This window comes from Lethenteron reissneri, chromosome 55 (genome assembly GCF_015708825.2).
Source record: "Lethenteron reissneri isolate LAM-NWPU_2019-01 chromosome 55, ASM1570882v1, whole genome shotgun sequence".
Taxonomy (NCBI): Eukaryota; Metazoa; Chordata; class Hyperoartia; order Petromyzontiformes; family Petromyzontidae; genus Lethenteron; species Lethenteron reissneri.
In genome coordinates this window covers 12,942,265-12,970,059 of record NC_083833.1, presented here as the reverse complement: position 1 = coordinate 12,970,059, position 27,795 = coordinate 12,942,265, and the positions used below count along the sequence as shown (strand labels likewise).

Sequence of the window (27,795 nt, the reverse complement as noted above, 5' to 3'; positions counted from 1 at the left end):
CCTTTATAACTCCCTGCCTTAGCAGCGCTCCCACCATATATTCTCAGCAGCTCTCCCGCAATATTTCTCACCAGATGACGATTGCTTGTGTTGCGATCGAAACGTCGTGATATTGTTATTATTATTATTTTGTATTTGATCTATCTACGTTGCTTTACCGAAAGAACCAAATAATATGAAAGTACCTCTTTAAAAAATTTACGAGATCCAATTAATACTTTAAAACGTAAGAATACTGCAATAATTACAAATGCATTAATCCCTAAGACTGAGCAATACCAAATTAAGCCACGGGCCTCAAAACCACCTACATTGTATGGGCTACCAAAGATGAATAAAATCGGTATCCCATTACGACCCATAGTAAGTACAATAGGCTCTGCCACACATAAATTAACAAAATATGTATCTAAACCAATAAAGCCCGACATTGGAAGGACATCTTCATTTATAAGAAATTACGAACATCTAGTGAATGTGATTAAAGATATTCAACTTAACCCTAATGATATTCTGGTGAGTTTTTATGTAATTTCTCTATTCACTAAGGTTCCAGTTCACGAGTCACTTAAATTATTCGATACACTAGTAAAAAAGACATGGTTTACCAGAAGATATTCCAAAACTAGCTGACCATTGTCTAAATAACACTTATTTCTTATGAAGAGGCGAGTTCTTTAAACAAAAGGAATAAGCATCAATGGGCTCTCCTTTATGTCTAAAATATGTTGTTTATTTCTATTTAGATATGTATGCTAACTTTTTCTTTTATTTATATGTGTATTTAAATGTCACTGTCATGAACCAAAAAATAGGATTATATCATAGGTTAAAAGCAAAATAAAATTAATAGGGGAAATGGCGACGTGAGGAACGCATCCCTCCCTCATTCCATTTATTATTAAGAGAAAAAATCGCTTCAGATTTACGTTTCAATATTCGTCGCAGATTTCAGGAACGTATCACCGACGTGAGTAGCGATACGTAGAGGACCATAGAGCTTGGGCAAAGTGTTGGCGCCGGCTATTGCTTGCCCGTCTTTCTGCTCGTCTGTGGTTCTTCCACAGCGAGGGAGCGAGTGGTGGGTTGTTTTTATGCAGTGATTGGTGACCATGGATGAGATCAACGCCTCTTAAAGACACGAAAAGCCGGTTTAATCATAACGGGTGCATGCGAGTCCATGGGTGTCTGTGTCATTCTATGGGTGTCTGGTGAAGTCTGTGGGGTCTCAGTGTAGGTATACGGGGTCTCAGTGTAAGTCTATGGGGTCTCAGCGTGAGCCAACGTAATGCTTGGGTCCGCCTGTCTTGACACGCACACGTCTGGCAAGTTAATGCTCATCCCATCACCCTTCACCCCCGCCACTCGACGTGAATTAGTGAGACAGATCGCGGTAGATATCTATTTAATTAATTATTATATGAGTGCTCGCGTTCAGAAAGGCGGGGAGGGGTTAGGGGGGTTCGGTCACCCCCCACCCTCCACCCAAAGCGCATGAAGTTAAAAGGCCGCGTGGTTGTTCCGCGGATGTAGATGTGAAGGAAGCCGTTGCGACTGCTGCTTGCTGCAGTTGCGGTCGCTGTCTCTCGTTTATAGATATTTACCGGGAGAGGGGGCAAAACAAGAGAAACAAGCTACATTTATTTATGTATCTATTCGGAAAGAGACATTCGTAAATAAGTTGACCTAAATCACTCGTCGCACCAACTCCACCCCCTGGGAACAACAGAAGATCCTGTAAGTGAACGTCGCATGCGCGCATATCACCGATATAATTAATGTGCAGCGTTCATGGGGATGCAATTAGCACGGATGACACTCCATTAAATAAAAGCATAGCTGTCAACCCATACGGTTTACCCGTATTCTTGTACAGGGAAATTGAGTTTTCAGGTCCATACGGCGTACAGCCGTTTCAATACGGGCAAAAAAACTTCGTGTTTATTTGTGTTTCTCCCTTGTAGTGAGACTTTGCAGGATGAACGTTCAGATTTATAAGGGGCACGGGGTGATCAATGCGGTCTGAATTGGTCTGTAATGAGGTGGGCATTGATAAGGGGTTGCCAGGTATGTGAACGTATCGTTATTGTTATTATTATTAACTCGGCTCGTACGTGACACTCGTAGGCGACGTTTCGGTCACTGGCCCCTACTTGAACACATACGTGAGGTCACACCTCGCGGTCATCTGTCACACGGGCTCCAGGTGGCTCTCGTCACCACGAGGCGCGTGTCATTCGCGTTCACTGTGAATAGCATCGAGTGTTACACGTGTGTGTAGAGTGTACACGTGTGTGTGTGTATAGTGGTACACGTGTGTGTGTAGATTGTACACGTGTACCACTATGTCTTTATGTACTTATAGCGTTGTGTGGTATGTGATGCGGAGGAAGGGAGTGGTGTCGCAGTGGTTAGCACATGGGATGGTTACCTTTTGGACTAATGATAACGTGCGTGAATGTTTATTTACGCACGGGCTTTGGTGAGTGAGTGTGCACGTATTAACCGGAGTACTCACACCGCCTCCCCCCCCACCCCCAACTGAACTCCCCTTTCTTTCTCCCTATTGCGCCCAACGCCACGCGTCGTCCCACACATCATCCCCGCAGTCCCACACGCGCGCGCGCACGCACACGCGGCAGGATGGACACAAACAACAGCGGCATCGTCATCAGCAGCAGCGGCGGTGGCAACAGGAGCGGGGGCGTGTTATTGGAGCCGGCCAGCGCGACCCCATCCAGGGCCGTCTTTGTCTCCCTGTCGGTGATCATGGGAGTGACGACGTTCGCCTCGCTGCTGCTCAACGGCCTCGTGGTGGTGGCCAGCGTGAGGCACAAGGAGCTGAGGCAGCCCCTCAACTCGGCGCTGCTCAGCCTCGCCGCGGCCGACCTCGGGATGGCGCTGGCCGGGGGGCTGCCCAACACCATCACCAACGCCGTGGGTGGCCTCGTGATGGGACGCGGCGGCTGCGTGACAGAGGGTTTCCTCATGTCGCTCTTTGGTGAGTTGAGGTCGTGGAGGTGGTGGTGATTGGGTCATGGCGGTGGTGGTGATGATGGGTTGATGGTGGTGGCGATGATTATGGGGTGGTGGTGGTGGTGGTGGTCGTGGTGGTGATGATGATGTGGTCATGATGGTGGTGGCGATGATGATGATGAGGTGATGGTGGTGGTGGTAGCGATGGGGTGATGGTGGTGGTGATGATGGGGTCATGGTGGTGGCGACGATGATGATGAGTTGATGGTGGCGGTGATGATGGTGTGATGGTGCTGGTGATGGTGATAATGACGATGATGGGTCATAGTAGTGGTGTGGTGATGTGCCATTGGTGGTGGTAATGGTTTGAAGGGGATTGCGTAGTGGTGCCATTAATTATATTGCAGTTGATGGCGTAGGTAGTGGTGACGTTGTTGATGATGCAGATGATGATTAGGATGGTGACAATCAGGACTGCGTGATGATGATGGCGATCACGATGATGATGCAGACAGAGATGATGTTCGGCAATAGCGGATGCTGTGTGGCTCGTGTCTACTGAATTCCTGGGCTCTGCGTTCCCAGCGCTTGGAGCTTCGTAATCCGTAGCGGTGCCAGCTGCGCGGTGCAGCTCATTCATCCCACCGTTCCTCGCCATCGTAGTCACGCAGCAGCAGCAGTGCGACTACGATGCCGCTTCTGCTGATGACGATAATGATGAGAGATACATCAGAATGGTTTAACACTTGGTAGTAGTAGGCTTTCGCGGCTAATATTAACATAATAGAGTTTTTTGGGTGAGATCGCTTACATATAAATAAGTGTATAAAACCCGCCACCACCCGACACAGCTAATTAGTAATTAGTTTGGCATGTAAACAAAACATGCCAATAATTATGTAAACAACACATGGCAATTATATGTCACGTTTTGTTTACGTGACAAACCTTACCAAATTGGCGGGTTTAACGACACATTGATATTTACGCGATCTCGCCCAAAAACCTATATTATGGATTATCAAAATACATTGCAATGGAGAAGCAGTGGCTCAATGCTTAGCGTAGTGCGCTGTTCTATGTGATACACAATAATTAAATAATGGGAGGTATTTTTGATCCGACATTTCGCTGGGGATTACATCCAGCATTATCAACTTTTACATCCAGCATCAGCAGCCCTTGTGAAACACTTGATGATGCTGGTTACAATCAGCAACTGGAATCTCCCCACTCTCCCTTTCTTCCCTCTGCACTCTGTTTCGTTTTTTGTGTTTCGCGGGGTCGTCCTGGGGCGACCCCCCCCCCCGGCACGGAGCAGGGACGCACACAACGCGAAGTGGCTCAGAGACGCAAAATGTTCAATCGACAAAGATCTCCCGTGTAGCCTTCACAGACTGGAGGGGGCAAGTGCGTTTAGCGAGCAGCCATGCCTATGAAGGCCGGCACGGCAAACGAGTCGCGTTTTGGTGGCCAGCACAACGCCCGGCCGCCTTTGTCTTCCTCGTGTCAATATTTCGCACATTGCACTAGGTCACTCATTTTTTTTAAGGATGTGTCGACCTAGGGGAGTCTTCGGACACCGGTTCAGATGTATCTGTCACCGATGTTTATGGCCGCGATTGAATCAAACTCGGGTGGCTGCTTTTAGGGGCGCGGCGCGCTCACCGCTGCGCCACCGCTCCCCCACTCTCACACACGGTAGGGATACGCGGGTAGAAAAACAACGATTACCGGCCCTTCGTGTGCATTGTGAAAAACCGCCAGAGGTTCCTGCAGAGCTGCACTGCGGTTCCCCTTCGTCTGACGTAGGTAATTACCACAATATATGTGAACAAATTACAATCGTCGAAAATATAATGAAGGGGGGGGGGGGGTGAGCACGGTGGCGAGATGTTAACTACCTCGCCTGGTATTCAGCAGGTCGTGGGTTCGATCCCGACCTTGACGCCTGATGTATATTTAGAGTTTACGTATCTCTTCGAGTCCTCCGGTTTTCCCTCCACATTCAGAGCATGTGTCTGCTACTATAAATGCCCACGTGAGCTATCATTTGTAATAGCCAGTTCGCTTCTGAAAAATAATTGCGTAGCTCAGTGGGCCTTGCCTTATAACATAAAAATTAGTTTACAGTTGTTTTATATGGTTGTGGAGCGAGGGTTTACAGAAGGCAGCGCCACGTGTCTCGCTTGCACTCTCCGTGAGCGCGTGGCTTGCATCCCACGGTGTTCCAGACTCTATCTATAGTGACGGTGGGGGAGCGGTGGTGTAGCGCTTAGCGCGCCACGCTACTAACTCAGGAACCCCCGCGAGTTCAATTCCCACTGACGGTCAACATCGGTGTCGAATATCTGAACCGATTCGGGGCCTCTTCAAGGTCGACTCAGCCTTCATGTGAATACCTGGTGCAGTATGTAAACATTAGCCCTTTGGGAGACAAAGGCGGTCGGGCGTGGTGCTGGCCATCCACCCTCTCGTGTACACTGTCGGTCTTCATAGGTGCTCACTAACAGTCCTTGCCCCAACAGTCTGTTTAAGACTATACGGAGGATTTTTGTCTTTCGTGATGGTGGTGGTGGTGATGATGGTGACGACGACGGTGATGATTATGGTGACGATGGTGATGATGATTTTGGTGATCATGATTGTGATAATGATGGTGGTGGTGATAATGATATTTATGATGCCAGTTATGATAATTGTGATGATGGTGGTGATAATGATGAAGGTAACATTGGTGACCATAATCGTCATGGTGATGATGGTGGGGATGGTGACGGTGGTGATGATGGTGGTGATAATTGTGATGATGATGATGATTGTGGTGATGATGATGATCGTGGTGGTGATGATGGTGGTGATGGTGATGTTGTTGCGATTAGCGTGCTGTTCTACGAACCCGACGACCCCAAATCGATTCCCGCTCACGGCCAACACCAGTGTCGACTATCTGAACCGGTCTTGGGCCTCTCCTAGGCCGACTCAGCCTCAAATGAGTACCGAATGCGGTGTTTAAACATCGCTTGAGGGAGACAAATGCGGCCGGGGGTGGTGTTGGCCACACACCCCGCCGTGTGTGTTATAGGCCTTCATAGGTGCTCCTTGCTAACAGCATTTGCTTCGACGGTCTGTTAAGGCTATACGGGGGATCTTTATTTAATGGTGGTGCTGATGATGATGGTAACGATGGTGGTGATGATGTTTGTAGTTGGGATGATGAAGATGATGACGGTTTTGATGGTGATGAGTGATAATGTTCATGATGGTCGTGACCTGTATAAGTCGTCATTTCGAGATTAGATTTGCAAAGAGTTACCACCCCGTCTCTCTTCCGAGCAAACAGCAACATCCAACTCTCAGATGAAGACGAGGCTGAAAATAAATAAATAATCATGCCGTCCCGTGTGGAAATGGATCGATGATTTCAGTTGGCGTGCAAAGTGCCCGGTTGGATTATTTACCTGACAGCATCGCGATAAAAGGTGGCCGCTGTGGTTGAGGCGGCGGCTTAGGGATGCAGGCCTTCATCCAACAGTGGATTGACCATGGTCGACGACGAATATCTGTAAGATGTGACCTCATTCTGGCAAAACCGCCCGATGTCCCAAGCCCGAATCTGCTGACGAGACACACTGAATCTCGACAGCGGTCGGAGAGTTTTTTTGCTCGCGCCGAACCAGTAACGGCCTCCCAGAAGGCCGTGCAGCTGATGGGATGCGTCAAAAATGCGTCAAAAATATGTGTATGTTTTGTGCGGAGGGGTGGATCCCTGAACGAGGTGAATTATCTGTTGCAGAGCGCTCCTCCGTAGAACTTCTTTCTTCAGGTGTCTGTTCATCCGTGTACATGAATCTGTGTCTGTGTGTGTGTATGTGTAGGGGTGTTAAAGAGAGGGCCCGTTATGCATGGCAGCCTATGGAAAACAAACACAGTGGGCGGGGCTACGTAAGTGCACGAGCAAGTGCCCTCTACGACGTCCGAGCCAGACACCCTGGGGGGGGCTGGTTCGAACGTTATGATCCCCCGGGGCCCCACCCCTCAGGGAGGGGTTGGGTATAAAAGGGGATGTTTCAAAGGGCTCGGCAGTTATGTTTAAGCTAAGGGAAGAAGATTGAAGACGTCTTAGATAGAGCCCTGGACTCCCCTGGTTCGATGTCCTTTTCTGGGCCGGACAGGATTGAGCCAGCGGCGTGGTCCCGAAAGCCAGAGCCGGTGCTCTTGTAAGAGCTGGTCTGGAACTCCGGGTACCGGGCCCGACTTACCAGTGTCGGGCCAGTTAGCCTCCCCTAGCCCATTAGTGGAGGATTCGGGGCTAGGACAGAGTTAGCTAGGGGTGTATCCCGAGTTATACGGGTGAGGGGGCCGATACCCCCTCGAGTGTGTATATGCCCACTGTCATATTGTGAATAAACATACGTGTGCCTCAACCTCGGCGTAAAGCGTCCTCACCGGTACTTCAACTGGTGTCAGAAGTAATTCGAACATGGACACGCGGAAAACAGCGCAGGCCAAAGTACCGCAGGAGGAAGACACTGCCGAGATCGTCGAGCCCGAGACGGCTCCACAAGACAAGGTGCAGCCGGGGCCTGACGCCTCCTTACCGGGGCATCGAAATGAAGAGGGGCCGCAGCCAGACGCGTTACGGCTGGCTCACGGGAGGCTGGCGGAGCTGCTGTATGCCGCTGCCGCCACGCTGGAGACCATCACGCGACTAGGGGCCGGTGATCCAACACGGGGCGAGGCGAGCCAACGACCAGGGCGCCTTCCCGCCATTTCGGAGCAGTCCGAATTTGAAATTCCCGCCATCGACGCTACAGCTGTTCGGGGCGTGGCCAGCCTAGACATCCGCTCCGACATCGCCGTCGCTGAAGCTGCAACGTCATCACAAGCGCGACAGGCGATCCCATCGGCCGTTCGCACCGACGCGCAGCCGAATGGTGGTGACATCAGCCTGCGGGAGTCCACAACGACCGCTGCGCTTCATCAGAGACTGCCCCCGCTGAAGGAGTTCATCGGCGCGGAGGGGGACTGGGCCGGTTTTCGCCGACGTTTCCTCGCCCATCAGGAGATGGCGAAATGGTCCGATGAGGAGGCTCTCTGCGCGCTGCCGGCGCTCCTCGACGGCGACGCGCTCGCCGCCCTCACATCGGCGCCGAGAGAGAAGCGGTCTACGTTACCGATGGCACTACAGCTGCTGGGCGGGGTCTATGGACCATCGGCTGAATGCCGACAGCAATTTTACGACCGCAAGCAGGGTGAGAAGGAGTCGCCCCTAGCATATCGGACGAGCCTCCTGGCGATGGCTAAGTCGGCCTTCCCTCGTATGGACGACGACGGCGTGGACGCGATGGTCACGGAGAAGATCCTCCTCCTGGCAGACGACCTTGACATCGCGGTCGTCGCCCGGGAGGACGAGAAGATGACATCGCTCCAGGCGGCGCGGCTCCTCCACGCCAACCTCCTGTCACTGCGGCGGAAAGCCAGTAGGGCATCGGCGGGGCGTGCGGTGGCTGCAGCCACCATTCCGACGGAGGAGCTCTACGCCGTCGACCACCGACCGCAACAGGCGACAGGAGCACGGTCGGGCCGGGACGGGCCGGGCCGTTTCAACCGTCCGTCTCCTCCAACGGCGCTCCCAAGGTGTTTCAACTGCGGCGTCCGGGGCCACGTCGCCTCGGGGTGCCGCGCTCCTCGACAGCGCGGGACGACACCTCAACGGGACGACGGGCCTCATCACAAGCTCCACCATCATAACCCGGCGAGTCGCGGCACCCCACATGTTTGGCTCACGCACACACCCGTCACGCACTCAAACACCGCAACAAGAGGGGGGCCGATATCGCGCACCATCGCACCATCACGCACCACCCCGGGTACTCATATCGAACCCGGCCAGTGGTCCGTGCTGGCCGATCGCGTGGTAGCCGCATTGTCGGGGTCGTCGGCCGTTGTGGGGGACATCGACGGGGTTGAAGTGCGCATCCTGGTCGATACGGGAGCATCGGCGACCATTATTTCGGAGTTGATTTACAATATTCTCCCTGTCCGGAGTCGTCCTTTGATGCCTGTTAACGTACCATTCTATGCGGCTAACGGGGGCTCACTTGGCATCATCGGACAAATTCGTGCCCAAATTTGTATTGGGGAAATTAAATTGTTTGGGCCGATTTTTGTTTCCTCCTCACTGGCGGTTCCGTGCCTGCTGGGGACGGACTTCCTGGCCAAAATGCCGATTAGGATATTAATCGACCAGGGATGCATTGAGCTCCCGTCGGGCAGACGCATGGCGTTTCTGCCATCGCCTGTTACGACTCGGACGGCGTTCGCGACGGTGCCGGCATTCGTAGAGAGAACGGTGCGCGTCCCTCCGGGGGCGCAAATGTTGATTCCCTTGAAACTTCGGCGGCCCTTCGCTAAGGGTGTTGGGGCCCAAGGGGTTCTGCTAGGGCCGTCTAGGGCCGGGGTTAGTGGACCTCATTTACTTCCGGCCCAGACCATAGTAAGAGGGGACGGTGAACCCTTCATCGCGGTCCTCAATGTGGGCTCGCAGACGGTGGTGGTCCCACAGGGGACCGTGCTTGCTCACGCAACGCCGGTGCCATGTGAGAAACCCGTCGCAAATCACGTCAGCGTTGTCCCTGCGCCGCGACCGCATTCGGACAGCGATGAAGGGTGGCTCGAGGCGCTTTGTGCGGGATCGACGGAGCTGTCAGATTCAGAGCGTCAACAACTTAAAACACTACTGCGGGAATTTTCCGACGTTTTTAGTCGGAATAAATACGATTTGGGTTGTACTCACCTGCTGCGTCACCATATTGACACGGGTGACAGCGCGCCAATTCGCCAAAATCCGTTTCGGTTGAGTCCCGTCGAAAAGGACCATGTCAAATCGGCTGTTGATGACATGTTGGCCGCCGACATCATTTCTCCTTCCACCAGCCCTTGGGGAGCGCCGATCGTCCTGGTTAAAAAGCAGGACGGTTCGTTGCGGTTTTGCGTTGATTTCCGGCGTCTTAACAAAATTTCGGTTGCCGACGCATACCCGCTCCCTCGGATGGATCAATCGCTGGACGCCTTGGCGGGAGCGCGATTCTTTTCCACACTGGATTTACTTTCGGGATTCTGGCAGCTTCCTCTGGACGATGATTCAAAGCCTAAAACTGCTTTCCGTACACCGCATGGCCTGTTCCAATTCAACCGGTTGCCGATGGGCTTACACTCAGCGCCGGCAACTTTCCAGCGTTTAATGGAATTGGTTTTGGCTGGATTGCAATGGGAGTCGTGCCTCATTTATTTGGATGACGTTATCGTCTTTAGTAAAACTTTTGACGAACATCTCCAGAGGTTGCGGGCGGTTTTCCTAAAGATGCGGGCTGCTAATTTGAAATTCAAGCCCCAAAAATGCCATTTTTTGCGCGATTCGGTGCATTATTTGGGGCACATCGTGGGACGCTCAGGTATTGCTACCGATCCCGCCAAAACGCAGTGTGTCAGCTCCTGGCCGACTCCCACCTCGGTGGGAGAGGTCAGGAGTTTCATTGGGTTTGCGTCGTATTACCGACGGTTCGTCGCTGATTTTGCGACAATTGCAAAACCCCTGCACGCTTTAACATCTAAAGGGGTTCGGTTCCACTGGGGTCAAGAGGAGGAGGCTGCTTTCTGCTCCCTTCGGGACGCCCTGGTAAAAGCCCCTCCCTTGATTTACCCAGATTTTTTTAAGCCCTTTTTGCTCGACACCGATGCGAGCAACACGGGTATTGGGGGTGTGCTTTCCCAGGTGGTTGATGGCGTGGAACGGGTGATCGCGTACGGTAGTCGGGTGTTGTCTCCTGCGGAGCAAAGATATTGTGTCACCCGTAGGGAACTGTTGGCAATTGTCTATTTCATCCAACAGTATCGCCCATATCTGTACGGTCGGCATTTCACCGTCCGCACAGATCATGCGGCACTACAGTATGCCCTGCGAGTTCAACAACCATCGGGACAGTTGTCTCGATGGTTGGAGGTTCTCCAGGACTTTGATTTTGAAACCACCTACCGTAAGGGCGTTCGCCATACGAATGCGGATGCTCTGTCGCGCATGCCAACCACCTCCGAATGTGCATGCCTCCTGGGGTCGGGACGTTGCAGGCCTTCAGGGGACGCATCGGTTCCGATCTTGGCAGCCACCGACGACGACGAACCATTGGTTACTAATTCGATCGAACAACAGGGAAGAGATTCCCTGTTGGGGTTGCCCGTCACTGAATGGGGGCGCCTCCAAATGGAGGATACCTCCCTCCTCGGGTGGCGTTGTCGCGTCGGGGGTGCTGGGCGGGTGAAGGGTGATTCGGATGCATGGGAAATGGTGCAAGGTCTGCTGATGCATTGGGACGGCAAATCCCAGCGACATCGGCTGGTGGTCCCTTCTGAGTTGCGAGGCAAGGTGGTGTGGGCCGCGCATGAGCGCCTATTACACCTGGGGACCCAAAAGACTCTTGCACTGCTACAACTTGATTTTTTTTGGCCTGGTATGACGAGGGATGTTGGGGATCTATTGGGATCATGCCCTCGGTGTGCGCAACGGAAACCGCCGGCGCGGGAGTCTAACCCGCCCTTGCAATCGATCAAAGTATCCAGAATAAATGAGCTTGTCGCGCTGGACATTTTGGGCCCATTTCCCGCCACCCCCAGGGGCAATAGGTATTTGTTGACAGGTGTCGAGTATTTTACGCGCTGGCCTATGGCCTGGCCCCTTGCCAACCAGTCAGCAGCAGCCATCGTGGAGGCCTTTGTTCAGGGATACGTCCTGGACAAAGGTGCTCCGGAGCGGCTGCTGACCGACCAGGGCAGAAATTTTTCCGGTAAATTACTCAAACAAGTCTGTGACCTCTTAGGCACGAAGAAAATTCGTACCTCCCCGTATCACCCGCAAACTGACGGAATGGTCGAGCGCCTGCATCGCACCATTACGTCAATGATGTCACAGCAGGTCTCGGACTCGCAGACTGACTGGGACCTGCATATTCAAGGGGTCTTGGCGGCATACCGGATGGCACCCCATGCAGCTACGGGATTTTACCCCTTTTACCTCATGTACGGTCGCGAACCCGACCCCGCCTGTTCGCGCCCAGCTGCAGATCCCCGACCCGCAAGGGAAAACTAAATTGGCTGACCACGTCAAATTTAATCTGGCCAAATTAACAGAGGCGCGGGATGCTGCTATGCTAAACTCGGACCTCCGTCAAAAGGCGAATGAGCGCCTCAGGCTTGGTCGGGCGCACGTAATACAGTGGAAGCCGGGGGACAAGGCATGGTTGCACTGTCCCCAAGTGCCCCTGGCTACCTCCCCTAAGCTGGCGCGGCCGTGGCGGGGCCCTGTGGAGGTGGTCAAAGTTTTGCGACCACAGTGCGTGCGCATTAAATGGGGGAAGCGGCGATGGTTCGTGCACCCCTCTAGGTTAAAACCCTTCGTTGCGGTACACAAACCCACTTCACACATGCGTGGTCAAACGTGTGGGGGGTCGACCGACTCACTGGGTCCGTCTCCGTCGTTCTCACCTAATGCCTTGCCGGCCGTGCCACCTCCAGGTGCATCAGGACTGACGGGCTCACGCCCGACCACCCCTCCTGGGGATACCGACGGTCGCGCGGCATCGGATGAGGTCTCACTCCGGGACGGACAATTGCCACCTTACGGTCCGCCACCCGGGGTTACCCCGTGTGAGGGGCCCGCTGCAAGGACGCGCGCAAAAATGCGCAGACTGTTATGAGGCCGGAAGATGTGTACATAGGTTGTGTTCATCGTGTGTTGTGTGGGTGGTGTGTTCCCTGCCCATTGAAATGTACATACGTTGTGTTCATTGTGTGTTGTGTGGGTGGTGTGTTCCCTGCCCATTGAAATGTACATACGTTGGGTTCACCTGGTGTTGTGTGTATGGTGGGTTCCCTGCAAATTGTATATAGGTTGTTTTTTTTACGGAATTCGTATTTATTCAAGGGGGGGTGCGTCGGGTTGTTTTCTCTTCTTGCTGTTGCATTTTGTTGTGTTCTTGTTGCTGTTCTTGTTATTGTTGAAAAATAGTGAGGCACACGCGCGGTCAAGGTGTAAATGCACTTTTATTGTCATTTTTGTATGTTGGCAGCCGGGACGGCTGCAAGCTATGCGGGGGGGGGGGGGGGGGGGGTGATGTAGGGGTGTTAAAGAGAGGGCCCGTTATGCATGGCAGCCTATGGAAAACAAACACAGTGGGCGGGGCTACGTAAGTGCACGAGCAAGTGCCCTCTACGACGTCCGAGCCAGACACCCTGGGGGGGGCTGGTTCGAACGTTATGATCCCCCGGGGCCCCACCCCTCAGGGAGAGGTTGGGTATAAAAGGGGATGTTTCAAAGGGCTCGGCAGTTATGTTTAAGCTAAGGGAAGAAGATTGAATACGTCTTAGATAGAGCCCTGGACTCCCCTGGTTCGATGTCCTTTTCAGGGCCGGACAGGATTGAGCCAGCGGCGTGGTCCCGAAAGCCAGAGCCGGTGCTCTTGTAAGAGCTGGTCTGGAACTCCGGGTACCGGGCCCGACTTACCAGTGTCGGGCCAGTTAGCCTCCCCTAGCCCATTAGTGGAGGATTCGGGGCTAGGACAGAGTTAGCTAGGGGTGTATCCCGAGTTATACGGGTGAGGGGGCCGATACCCCCTCGAGTGTGTATATGCCCACTGTCATATTGTGAATAAACATACGTGTGCCTCAACCTCGGCGTCAAGCGTCCTCACCGGTACTTCATATGTATGTGTCTCTATGCGGTATATACAGTTCTAGCTTTACTACCCGGCTTCGCCCGGGACTTGGATTTCTACGCCCGGCTGCCTTTGTATCCCCAGTGGCGATGTTCACACACCACAGCAGTTACTCGTTTGAGGCTGAGTCGACCTAGGGGAGGCCCAGGAGCAGTTGAAATAATCGTCACCGGTGGTGGCCGTGAGCGGGAATCGAACTCAGGTCGCCGGGTTCGTAGCGCAGCGCGCTAACCACGACACGACAATGCGTTACGCTTCCACACGCGCGGGCCACATGACAGATTGACGTCACAGCTCACTTGCCGTGCAAAAAATAAATGCATTATTGAGCTCCCCCCCCCGCCTCCGAGAAAAAAAGACACAAAAGTGTATTTTAATATTTTTTGCATGGTGTACAGTCTGGAAAGTACCCACGTGGCAAATTTCAAGTTTGTTGCTTGTCAGGAAGTACGCTAAACATTTTGAACAGACACACATAATCACAACTTTGCCTTTCATATATATGGAGATATGTGTCTGTAAGTGCTAGTTTGTATGTGTGTCGGTAGTGCAGTTGAAGTATGGGAATTGACGGCAGGAACTTCTTGACGGGTAACACACTTTTATTAAATCCTTTAGGTATCACAATACAACGTGTGGTCTCTCTTCTTCCTCCGACACACTCCACTAATCTCGTGTAAGCTCTAGGCCTCTGGCTACACCCGATACACTTGACTCGTGTAGACCCTATGCCTCTGGCTACACACAATATACTCGACTCGTGTAAGCCCTATGCCTCTGGCTACACAATACACTCGACTCGTGTAAGCCCTATGCCCTGGCTACACATAGTACATTCGGCTCGTGTAGACCTATGGCTACACCCACTACACTCGCCTCTGGGTTACACAGAGTCCCGGTCCCCTTAGGACAGCGGGGCTAGGTACCGCAGGGCTCTAGGTCTTCATCCCCGTCTTCCTTCTTCGCTGGTTACACACTGCCCTTACGCCTGTGTGCATCCCCTTTTATAGCCCCTGCTCACGAGGGACGGAGCTGATGCGGCGTCGACGTGAGCGTCGTTCCTTAATGACCCAATCACGACGCACTCTCTCTACGATCCGCTTTCCCCAGCGCGTGTTAACATTACTCCACCAATCACACTGCGCTGCCACCTGATCACTCCCTCTCAGCGCGTCACCGCCCACAGCCAATCGGTACCCCGTAACCCACGACCCCGCGCTGACCCCTGATCCTCCACCGTCAGCGCGCGTCACCACCTACACAGCCAATCATCACGCACTGTGCATACGATCCTTAATCCCAGCGCGTATCACCTCTACATCACCCCCTCCCACATAGCTTGCAGCCGGCCCGGCTGTTAACCTACAACACAACATAACGCAACGCAGTAATAAAGAACTCCACATCCCAGTGTGCCCCGTAACACAACAACAACAACATAACACAACCTTAAATATGAAGCAATATACAGCCCGACGAACAACACAATAAAAGCGAACACCGTAAAACGAACGCGCCAAGTGTCACTGTGACCCACGCAGTGCCGAGGCGCTCCGGCTGCCTCGACTCCGCACGTGGTAGGTTACACAAAGTAGCGCGACCTAGCGCGAGTCCGTCTGGCCGGTCCGTCGTATGGAACGGGACGTTGGCGACCGTCCGGTGTCTCCGGCAGCTCTAGACGGCACGGGTCGGGCCTGGAAGGACCGGCCCCGCCGTGAAGATCCGGCCGCCGGTGGTCGGCAGCAGTCAGTTCCGAGACACCTGGGAGCGGATCAGGCGGAGACATGTGAGGAGCAGGCAAGGACAATTCCCCCTCAGGGTCGTCGGTCACGTCACATGCTCGGCCCTCACGACACAAGGGGAGGCCATACGGAGGCGAGAACGGTTTCAGTCGGGAGGGGTGGACGTACCAACGGCGTTTCCCCCATTTTATCTGAACGCACTGGGGGCGTGCCACCCGCACGACCTCCACGGGTCCCCGCCACGGCTTCAACAATTTAGGCGACGTGGCCAAAGGTGCCTGAGGGCAATGCAGCCAGGCCTTGTCACCTGGTTCCCAATTGTGCACGGACACCTTCCGTGCCCGCAACCGCTCGTTCGCAATTTGGCGAGCCCGCGAATTAAGCCGTGCGGCCTCCCTTGCCTCTGTCAGTTTATGAATATTAAATTTAATATGCTCTGCCAATTTAGAATTAGTTCGTGGTGCGGGCAGACCCAGCTGCGTTTCCATGGGCGGGTCGGCTTCCCGACCGTACATTAGAAAAAACGGGGAAAACCCCGTAGCTGCATGGGGGGCCATTCTATACGCGGCAAGGACCCCAGGGACCTGCAGGTCCCAATCAACATGCGACTCACACACCTGCTGGCACAGCATAGAGGTCAATGTCCTGTTAAGCCTCTCCACCATCCCGTCCGTCTGCGGGTGGTACGGGGAGGTACGCACCTTTTTGGTACCCAACAGGTCGCACACCTCCTGCAGTAATTTACTCGAAAAATTTTTCCCTTGGTCAGTCAGCAAGCGTTCGGGAGCCCCCTTGTCCAGGACGTAGCCCTGGACAAAGGCGTCCGTCACAGCCGCCGCCGACTGGTTGGCGAGTGGCCACGCCATAGGCCACCGGGTAAAATATTCGACCCCCACCAACAGGTACTTATTACCCCTAGGCGTGACCGGAAAGGGCCCCAGAATATCGAGTGCAACGAGCTCGTTAGTGCGCGAGACCTGAATAGATTGCAGCGGTGGATTAGCTGCCACGGGCGGTGGTTTCCGTCTGGCGCACTCAACACAACCCTTCAGAATATTCACCACGTCACCCCCCATTCCCGGCCAATAATAGTCACGCTGAAGCAGGGCAAGCGTTTTGTTACCTCCCAAATGCAAGAGGCGTTCGTGTGCGGCCAAGACAACCTTCCCCCTCACAGCAGAAGGCACCACAATCGCATGCCGCCGGGACAAACTGTCCCATCTCATCAACAGGCCCTGCTTAAGCTCGTAGGAGCCAGTTCGGTCGTGGCTACCTTCGGAACCCTCCGTCTTTCGGCGCAATGCCAGCAGGGAGCTGTCCGCCATTTGGAGACGGCCCCACTCAATCAACGACAGTGAGAGCAGCGAGTCCTGACCCCCTGGGGTAGCGGGACCATCCCCAATTGGTGTGCTCGCGGTCGCAACCAACGCCTCCCTACCTTCCGTAACCGGAGGTTTACAGCGCGCCGATCCCGATAAGCACGCACATTTGTGACAAGGCAACAACCGCGACAGGGCATCGGCATTCGTGTGTCGCAACCCTTTACGGTACGTAGTCGTGAACTGATAGTCCTGGAGGACTTCCAACCACCGCGACAATTGGCCCGAGGGCTGGGCAACCCGTAATGAATACTGGAGCGCCGCATGGTCCGTCCGGACCGTGAAATGACGACCATAGAGATATGGCCTGAATTGTTGTACAAAAAAAACAATGGCAAGTAGTTCACGACGGGTGACGCAGTAGCGCTGCTCTGCCGGCGACAACACCCTGCTACCATAGGCGACCACCCGTTCGACCCCTCCAACGACTTGGGACAGCACTCCCCCAATGCCCGTGTTGCTAGCATCCGTGTCTAGCAAGAAGGGACTCTCAAAGTCCGGATAGCACAAGGGTGGGGCCCTTACCAAGGCGTCCCGGAGGGAGCAGAATGCAGCCTCCTCCTCCGGTCCCCACCGGAACTTCACTCCTTTTGCCGTTAAAGCGTGCAAGGGCTTTGCAATGGTGGCGAAGTGCTCAACGAATCGGCGATAATACGAAGCAAAACCGATGAAACTGCGCACGTCTGACACTGACGTGGGCGTCGGCCACGAACTGACACAGTCCGTCTTCGCAGGATCGGTAGAAATCCCCGAAGAGTCGACAATGTGACCCAAGTACCTCACGGATTTACGAAAAAGATGGCATTTGGCCGGTTTAAACTTTAATTTAGCCGATCGCATTCGCAAGAACACCCCTCTCAATCGCTGGAGGTGTTCTTCGAACGTTTTACCGAAAACAATGACATCGTCAAGGTAAATGAGGCACGTCTCCCACTGCAAGCCCGACAAAACCAATTCCATAAGACGCTGAAACGTCGCAGGAGAGGAGTGAAGTCCCATGGGTAACCGGTTAAACTGAAACAGGCCCCCTGGAGTCCGGAATGCAGTCTTAGGCTTAGACTCCTCGTCGAGTGGCAACTGCCAAAATCCGGACAATAAATCAAGAGTCGAAAAGTATCGCGCACCGGACAATGCGTCGAGAGACTCGTCCATCCTGGGGAGCGGATACGCGTCGGCCACCGAGATCTTATTCAGGCGGCGGAAATCGACGCAAAATCGCAGGGACCCGTCCTGCTTTTTAACGAGCACAATAGGTGCTCCCCAAGGACTGGAAGAAGGCGAAATAATGTCGGCTTCCAGCATATCGTTAACTGCCGACTGAACATGTTCCTTCTCAGCAGGACTCCGTCGGAAGGGATTTTGCCTGACCGGTGCCGCATCGCCCGTTTCAATGTGGTGGCGTAGCAGGTCCGTGCATCCGATATCATACTTATGTTTACTGAAGACATCCGAAAATTCAATCAGCAACCCGCGCAACGCACCCAACTGTAGCGCTGACAAATCGTCAGAGTCCGCGCACAGCATATCAATCCAATCTAGGTCCTCCTTCGATGGTACGCTATTCGTGGGGCTCGGATCAGCCTGCGCAACCAGCCTCTCCTCCGCAGGGACCCGTGCCGCGTGAGCCAGCACGGTGCCCTGCTGAATGACGGCCGGCCGCGCCCCAGCGTTTAAAACCATGACAAACGGATCCCTGTCTGCCCCAACCAAAGTGTGAGCCACCGATAAATCGAGACCTCCAACAGCCCTATTAGAAGGACCCAAAAGCATGGCCTGTTCCGAGGCCTCCTTCCCCCATGGCTTCCGTAACCGGAGGGGAATCAACATTTGTGAACCCGGGGGCACGTGCACGGTCTGTGTTGCTAACGCCTGAATGGTAGCGCACGCCGTCCGAATTACATTAGGGCTCGTCAAAAATGAAATACGGCGACCCGATGGTAGTTCAATGCAACGCTGATCAATGAGAATTTTGATGGGCATTTTCGCCAAAAAATCAGTGCCCAATAGGCAAGGAACCGCCAGGGAAGATGAAACGAAAACGGGTCCCGACAATTTGATATCACCAATGCAAATGGACGCCCTAATCTGACCGATAATGCCCAACGATCCCCCGTTAGCGGCGTAAAATGGCACATCCACCGGAAGAAGCGGACGACATTGTACCGGGAGAATATTATAAATGAGATCCGAAATAATAGTCGCCGATGCCCCCGTGTCCACTAACACCCTGACCTCGACCCCATCAATCGATCCGGTAACGACGGATGAACCCGCTGAGGCAGCCACTATTCTGTGCCCCAATTCCGACCATTTAATGTCTCCCCGGTCCCGGCCGAACCCCCCTCTCCGAACCGAATCCCCGAACTCTACTCGGCTCTCCCTCGTCGCAACGCGACGACCCATACGTGTCGAGTATGCGGGCCAAGCATGTGAGGTGCCGCGACTTGCCGGGGTTTGCAGTGATGACTTGGGGCCTTGGTCGTCGTCCAGCCGAGGTCCCATGGCGCGCTGACGTGGGGCGCGGCAACCGGAGGCCACGTGGCCACGAAGGCCGCAGTTATAGCAGGTGATGACAGTAGTCGGAGATCTCGGTTGCTCCAGCTTGCGGGCCGCTCGCAGAGGCGAACGACCCCCCGACCTCCAGTCCCCCGCTCGTCCCGCGATGAACGCGTCCTCTCGTGGGCTGACGACTTGGGGCACGGTGTCAACCGGACCCGGAGTTGAGGCCACGGCAGCGTTGCAGACGACCCCCTGCTTTCGTTGAAGGACCTCGTGCGCTTGCATGCTCGTGGCGACCCGTAATGAAGAAATATCGGTGTCGTCGGCCGTGTTGATGGGGACCCCCAGGTCCTGCGCCAACTTGAGCAGCTGCTCCAAAACCATCGCATCTTGGCCCTCCTCGTCCATACGAGGGAACGCGGCGTCAGCGAGAGCGAGCAACGCCGTGCGGTAGGCGAGCACGGTCTCCGTGTCCGCCTTCCGTCTTGCGTAGAAATGATGGCGGCACGCCGAGGGAGGACCGTAGACTTTGGCCATGAGAGACAGCGCATCCTTGAGCGTGGAGCGGTCCGACCTGCGTGCGGACGTGAAGGCCGCGAGCGCGTTGTCGTCCAGCATGGCAGGCAGTGCCCGCAGTGCCGTAGCGTCGGACCAGGCGGACATCTCTTGATGCGCCAAAAATCTGCGCTGAAATTGGCTCCAATCCCCGCCTTCCGCCTTGAATGCTGACAACGTGGGAAGGCGCTGCTGAAAGATAAAGTCGTCCTCCTCCTCGTGCTTCCTCTCTGCCCCCCCGTCGGTGTGTAAGATGGCGGCCCCAGTGGCGGTTGTGTGATGGCGGTCCGCCGCGCGCGTTGGTGACGTCAGCGGCCGCGCATGGAGAACCGCTGCCACGTGGTGATGGCCGTTCCCGCCAAAAGTTGGAGCGGATGAAATGGCGGGAATCGCCAAATCGTTTTGGCGGGAATCTGCAGGGCGACCCTGTAGCACGTCGGCCGCCGTCCCCGCTCCTCCCGACGAGCTGATCTCCGCCAAGATGGACGCGGCGGCGAGCAGCAGCTCCGCCAGACGGGAGTGTGCCTCGCGAAGCACGGTGTCAGTCCCCCGTCGCTCGACCGGCGCCGTCGGTGGATCCTGCCCCGTGGGCAGCTCCTCTTCCTCACCCCCTGATGCCCGCTGGCCCGCGTCGTCGAGGTTGTCCTCGTGGTCAATCCCGTGGGTCCGACGGTTCCTCCTTGTATCCATGCTTGGAGGACCGTTTCACTTCTGACGCCAGTTGAAGTATGGGAATTGACGGCAGGAACTTCTTGACGGGTAACACACTTTTATTAAATCCTTTAGGTATCACAATACAACGTGTGGTCTCTCTTCTTCCTCCGACACACTCCACTAATCTCGTGTAAGCTCTAGGCCTCTGGCTACACCCGATACACTTGACTCGTGTAGACCCTATGCCTCTGGCTACACACAATATACTCGACTCGTGTAAGCCCTATGCCTCTGGCTACACAATACACTCGACTCGTGTAAGCCCTATGCCCTGGCTACACATAGTACATTCGGCTCGTCTAGACCTATGGCTACACCCACTACACTCGCCTCTGGGTTACACAGAGTCCCGGTCCCCTTAGGACAGCGGGGCTAGGTACCGCAGGGCTCTAGGTCTTCATCCCCGTCTTCCTTCTTCGCTGGTTACACACTGCCCTTACGCCTGTGTGCATCCCCTTTTATAGCCCCTGCTCACGAGGGACGGAGCTGATGCGGCGTCGACGTGAGCGTCGTTCCTTAATGACCCAATCACGACGCACTCTCTCTACGATCCGCTTTCCCCAGCGCGTGTTAACATTACTCCACCAATCACACTGCGCTGCCACCTGATCACTCCCTCTCAGCGCGTCACCGCCCACAGCCAATCGGTACCCCGTAACCCACGACCCCGCGCTGACCCCTGATCCTCCACCGTCAGCGCGCGTCACCACCTACACAGCCAATCATCACGCACTGTGCATACGATCCTTAATCCCAGCGCGTATCACCTCTACACAGTGATTAGCGCGCTGCGCTACGGAACCCGGCCATCCGAGTTAGATTCCCGCTCCCGGCCAACACCAGTGACGATTATCTGAACTGGTCCTGGGCCTCCCCTAGGTTGACTCAGCCTTCAATGAGTAACTGGTGTGGTGTGTAAAACATCGCCACTGGGGAGACGGAGGCAGTGTGGTGTTGGCCATCCACCCAGGCCTACTTCATAGGTGCTACTCGCTAATAGCACTTGCCCCAACAGTCTGTTAAGGCTATGCGGGGAATTTTTTTCTTTGTATGTTCTAGTTTATATGTGTATGTATTTGTCGGTATGTGCTAGTGTGTACTGTATATGTGTGCAAATGTATGCGAGTGGTGAGCGGTGGCACAGCGGTTAGCGCCGCGCTGTGCTTCGAACCCTGCGACCAGAGTTCCATTATCATTCACTGCTACCAACCCCAGTCACGAATTTCTAAACCAGTCCTGGACCATCCCCTAGGTCGACTCAGCCTCAAATATGTTGCTGTCTATAGTAAATATGGCCACTGAGGAGAGAGACAACGGCGGCTGGGCATGCGTCGGTCTCGCCACACCACCCCCTCGTGCACCGTGTCCGGCCTTCACAGGTGCTGCTCGTGAACGTTACTTGCCCCAACAGTCTGGCGGGACTACCCGGGGGCCCTTTGTCTCTGTACGTACGCTCCAAATGCGTAAATGGTGTCACCATCTGCTGCTCCCTGTGACTCGACTCTGCGTCACGTGACGCATCGACCACCCGATCGTTCCCCGCGATCGGCGCGACTCGATCCGCGAACGCGCAACTCCGTCTCCCCCCCCCCTCTCGGTCGTCTCTCGCGCTCTCCTCTCGGCGCTTTCCTCTTCGCGCTCTCGCTCACACGGGACGCTCACTTGGGACGCTCACTCAATACGCGCATGCACTTAATGCGCGACTTACGCAAACCACTGCATCACTGCTCACAGCACTCGTGCACACATAGAGCCCTCGTGTAGCCTACCAGAGGCTGTTGGGGCAAGTGGCTGTTAGTGAGCACCCGTGTATGTATGTTATATGTATGTTGTATCTATGTTGAACTTCTTTCGCATAGTACGTAGCCAACCGTGCCAATCGGAGGTACCGTGCAAACCTATGAAGGTCAGCACGGCACACGAGGGTGTGGCGTGGCTACATACCGCCATTCCCGGCCGCCTTTGTATCCCCAGTGCTGATGTCTACACAGGTGCACACACACAAAGCAAAATATTCCAGCCTTAAGCAGACTGTTGTTCACCTAGCCTGGCACAAGCGCCGTGGTGAGGTTACGGTCGCTCAGTCGAGTGGATGGCGGCTGTCTCTTGCGTCGCGATCTTTATCAGCTGATAGAAGCCAGTGCCGTGAGTCAGAGATCACTCAATAATTATTACCGGCACCGCACGCAATGAATGGTGCTTGGAGCAATGTGCAGGTGCGTGTGTGCGCGTGTGTCTCAACAGTCTATTACAGGATATACGGGATATTTGTCTTTGTGTGCGCGTGTGTACGGGGAGTGTGGCGGTTAGGGTGCTGCGCTACAAACCCAGTGACCCGAATTCGATTTCCGCTCACTGCCAACACCAGTGACGATTACCTGAACCAGTCCTGGGCCTCCCCGAGGTGGATTCAGCCTCAAATGGGAACCTGGTGCGATTTGTCAAATTATCGTCACTGGGGGGACAAAGGCGGTCGGGGGTGGTGCTGGCCACCCACCCCTCATGTGCCCTGTCGGCCTGTTACTCGCTAACAGTACTTGCCCCAAAAGTCTACTGAGGCTCTGCAGATATTTTTTTTGTATTCGTGTATCTGTGCATGTGTGTGTATAGTTGTGTGTGACTATTCGTGTTCTCCATCTGCCACAGCAGAGGTGTAGGGAATTTGAAAGGGTCCTGCATATCAGCTTTATTGACCTGGTCAAGGTCTATGATTCTAGATTTGAAGCTTTCGTGACTGCAAGGATTCATACTCTTAGTTCTTTCGGCAAAGTCACGTAGGTAAAAAATTAAATAAAAATAAATTTAAAAAAAGCAAAAAACAAAAAAATCACGACGTTTTGGAGGCAACACAAGTCTCCGTCATCAGGTGGGACTGTCACAGCCAGATTTGCTGCATAAAGTGAGGCAAGGATTCAAGATGTAAGCCCTTAAATGCAAGTTGAGGGGGGAGGAAAGGGGGGGGAGCTTATCAGAGTGTGGTAGCCAATGAATGGAAACGTATCGGGAGGGAGGGGGGCGGAGTTAAAAGAAGGCACGAAGTGCTACGTAGAACGTATCGGGAGGGGGGAGGGGACGGGGCCAAAATAATGCACGAAGTGGTACGCAAGAGCCGGCGACGTGGACGTGGTTATGTGCAAATGTAACGGGTTCCGGAGACACTTGTAGAGGTAACTTCTTTATTACAATCCAACACCACTCCAGCACTCCAACTCTCCAACAGTCCAACACTCCAACTCTCCAACAGTCCAACACTCCAACTCTCCAACAGTCCTGATACTCTGTTACAGCCTAGGTACACAGCCTAGATACACTACTCTGGCTACGCTCTGGAACTCGCCCTCACAAGGTCGTAGAGTCGGGAGTTCCAGAGTCTCACCACTGGCTCTCACAGCGTCCCAGGGTCCTCAGATGGCTGGTCTTGGGTCTTGAGCTACGACTGGCCCTGATCGTCCAGGGAGCTCCCCCTTTATGCCCAGTCCCCAACGAGGGGTGGGGCCGTGTGCGCCCCCAGATATCCCACAGAGCACACACAGCCCCCCCCCCTTGGCGGTGCCAAGGGGATTAAGCGCCTGGGAACCCAACGCCTGACGCCAAGAGGCTTAAGCGTCTGACCCGCCTGGGAACCCAGCGCCTGGTGCCAAGAGGCTTAAGCGCCTGGCCTGCCCAGGGACCCAGAGCCCCCAGCAGCCCCTCCCTTCTTATGTCACTACACAAGTAACTATTGTTGCAAATGCTAACGTATTGGACAGGGAGGAGGAGGGGGGGGCTAAAAGAAGGTATGGGGTGCAAGTGTACGTGGACATGTGTATGTACAAGCACCTGTTGATACACATGATATAAAAGAATGAAAATGCCCATGTTTATACCAGTGTTGGCTGACAATAAAGAGAGTACTGTTAAACACTGGGAATGTTAACACTCGGTAAAGTAAAGTAAAATAGTGCTTGTCAGGTAAGATGGTCCAAAATGTGTAATTAAGTCTTTTTTGCATGGTTGATAACATCTTTCAAATGATTACTAAGTTTGTACCCATCATCACGGTTGAAATTATGTCTGTGTTTGTATATCTGAATGGCTTCGTGTACAAACCTTTGATGGTAGCCAGATACCATCAATAGGCCAGGCCTGTGGACAGTTCTTCGTGCTTTCGGAGTCCCTGACTCTGTGCTCACAATCATTAAGGACCTTCATGATGGTGGGCATCTCCGGGTAAAATTACGTGGCCGGAAATCAAATCCATTCCCTGTTCACGTTGGGGTGTGACAGGGATGTCCTCTGGCTCCTACATTATTCAAGATAATCTTCGACTCTGTAGTTCGAGAAGTCTTCCATGGCTGGAATTTATATCAGGTACAATGGGAGGCTGATCGATGCCGGGTGCGGTCAAGGGGTGGCTCCTTACTGGTAAGTCGTGTTACGTATGCTGGATGATCTGGAGGTTGCTGCCCACTCAGAAGGAATTGGAAGTTTTGCTGCTGAACCTGGAGTGTGCCACTAAAAGGTGTAGCCTTACCATCAGCGGGCGCATCTGCTAGTCATCTAGGTCCGTCGACCCAAGGCACCTGGGTCTGTCCCGTGACCTCACGTGGCCTCGAAGTGCACCTGGTTTGGCACAGGCACCGTGATCATGTCACCACCAGTGAGTGGCGAATGGCGGCTGCTCTATATGTGTCTGTCTTTGTGTGTATGTGTGAGTGTATCAGGCACGGTGTTCGCCACCTACCTTCTCGTGTGGCGTGCCGGCGTTCATAGGTGTTTGGTAATATCTTCTTGGTTCTTTCGGTAAAGTCACGTAGAAGGGAAATAATAAAATAATAAAAAATATAACATAATAAAATAAAATTCTCACGACTTTTCGGCCACAACGCAAGCAGCCGTCCTCAGGTGAAGAACTTTTGTTTGGTAACCGTCTGTGAAGGCTATATGAGGGATCAATGGTGGAGCCAGGATTTTCAGATAGGGGGTGCAACCCCTCCAGCAATGAAAAATGCCATAGGAGTTATTAGTAAGTAAGGACTTGTCCCTTGCTTTTTATTCGACGCGTGTGTGGCGATGGCGCAGCCATCGATCGAGGGTCGAATTCGAACCGTTTGTGATCGGCATCACGCTCGGTGAAGGTACTGTATATACAACTACGCACAATTTTGTGAGTCACTTAAAACTGCTTTGCCGTTACTAATTGCCAATTATGGACTCAGACTATTGTCCCATCATCTCATAGAGTCCCTGGCACTTAATAATATGCTACACAGTGGCAGTGGGGGTCGCAAAATGCCGATTTATTACTAATAAACACCAATGATCCGATCGAAATTAGGAATTTCGATCGGATCATTGGGGGGGCATGTGCCACCCCACCTTCCCCCCACTGGCTCCGCCAGTGTGAGGGATTTTCGTCTTTTTCTTTGTGAGTGTGTGTGGATCTGTAAGTGTGTGTGTGCGTGTGTGTGTTTAGCAGCGAAAATCTCACTTCAAATAATTTGAGCTGCATTATCTTTTCATCAGCTGCGTAATGCTGTGTGATAAGCTGCCTCGTCTGTCGCTCCACATGAAACTTCGGGTCTTCTCGGCCACACTTATGCCCTCCCTTCTATATACTTATGAAACATGGATCATTAAGGGTTGGCATTTAAGGGTTGGTGTTTACGGGTTGCTGCCAATTTGAAACATATGTAATGAGCGACTTCCGAGACACGTCGTGTAGAGGGTACTTCTTTTATATCTCACACTGGGCACAACATAGGCCAACCCTATTAGTTTCACTCTGAGTACAACACTTAGATATTAACATCTCTACTGGCTACACACAGCCGATCACTCGGCGTGGTATCACCGCCATCACTCGGCTACGCCGCTGGGTGGCGGCGTGACGAGGATGAATCTTCCACGTGGCCGGACGACGGAGAGAGATGAGCCCTGCAGCCAGGACCCAATAATTAACACGCGAACTCCGAGCCCCGGGTCCACTCCCCTTTATATCATCCCAGGCGTGGCTAGGCCCCGCCTCCAGCCACGCCCTCTTATGAAACCTTCGAGCAGGTTCCCAGAGCATCTCGGCCTACAACACCTGTTACTTTTGCCCCATATACCTCTCCCTCTGCGATTGGATGTTCCCTTAACCGTGTCCATACCCGTGCTTCCCTTTCCCAGCCAGCAGGTGTCATCATGTCATTACATCACCCCCCCCACCCCATTATTAAAAAGATAGCCATCCCGGCTAATACTAATGAAATTTCAGGCAAGGAACACCCCAGTACAAATTAAAGTACAGCAATGAAAGAGTTTACCAAGCAATGACTCTGGTGTTTAAAAAAAAAGGCCGAACAATCCACAAGAACAATCAAGAAGCACTTAACAAGGGGGGAATAATGAGAGAAAAGAAGAATTGTGCGAAAGGGAACAAGACGGGGGGAAGAGAAAACACAACTCAACAACCAACCACAATCCCTCCCATCGAGCAACACCCAGGAATAATGAACGAACGGAATCGCATGCATTTAGACCGAGTTGGTGACGCCAGTCCATCGACGGGGACGGTCTTTCTCTCCTGCCCGGGGGTGTGCACACCACCGGAACCCCCAGAGAAGCAGGTTTCAACATTGGCTGCACAGGCGCTGCAGGCTTGGCAGCAGCAGGCAACTCTTCACGTTTGGCGAGGCTTCGAAGTCCGTCCACTGTCATAGGCTCAGACGCTGTGGGTGGCACGACACAATCCCTCTGACGTACGCCCTCCGTGCGCACTCTCCCCGGCTCGTCGGACACAACAGACACCAGCCGACCATTTTTTGGAGATGATGAGGCAACCCGCGGAGGAACAAATGGCTTCAACCGAGACGGATGGACAAACCAATGGCGATGGCCCACCCGTACACGCACACACTACGGCCGTTTGACCTTGATCACTTCCACGGGACCTTGCCAAGGCTTATGCAACTTAGGGGATGAACCTACTAGTACCTGCGGGCAATGCAACCATGCCCAAAAACAGATCGCAGCCACCGGAGATGTTCATCAAAAGTGCGGCTCAACACAATGATATCGTCCAAATAAAAGAGACACGAGTCCCACTGCAGGCCAGTCAAAACGAGTTCCATAGGTCGTTAAAAGGTGGCCAGAGCCAAATTCAAGCCCATCAGAAGGCAATTACTTTGAAAGAGTCCC

At 53.6% G+C, this 27,795-nt stretch overlaps 1 protein-coding gene across 1 annotated transcript in view; it reads left to right on the top strand.

The window, feature by feature from the left end:
• Nucleotides 1–1,560: 1,560 nt before the first annotated feature.
• The window catches only part of LOC133356698 (parapinopsin-like), a 68,722-nt gene continuing 42,487 nt past the window's right edge, over nt 1,561–27,795 (top strand). The window contains exons 1-2 of the mRNA XM_061574340.1: nt 1,561–1,737; nt 2,610–3,001. Of these exons, the coding sequence (XP_061430324.1) occupies nt 2,644–3,001 (358 nt within the window). The 5' untranslated portion in view covers nt 1,561–1,737; nt 2,610–2,643. The remainder of the gene's footprint in view (nt 1,738–2,609; nt 3,002–27,795) is intronic.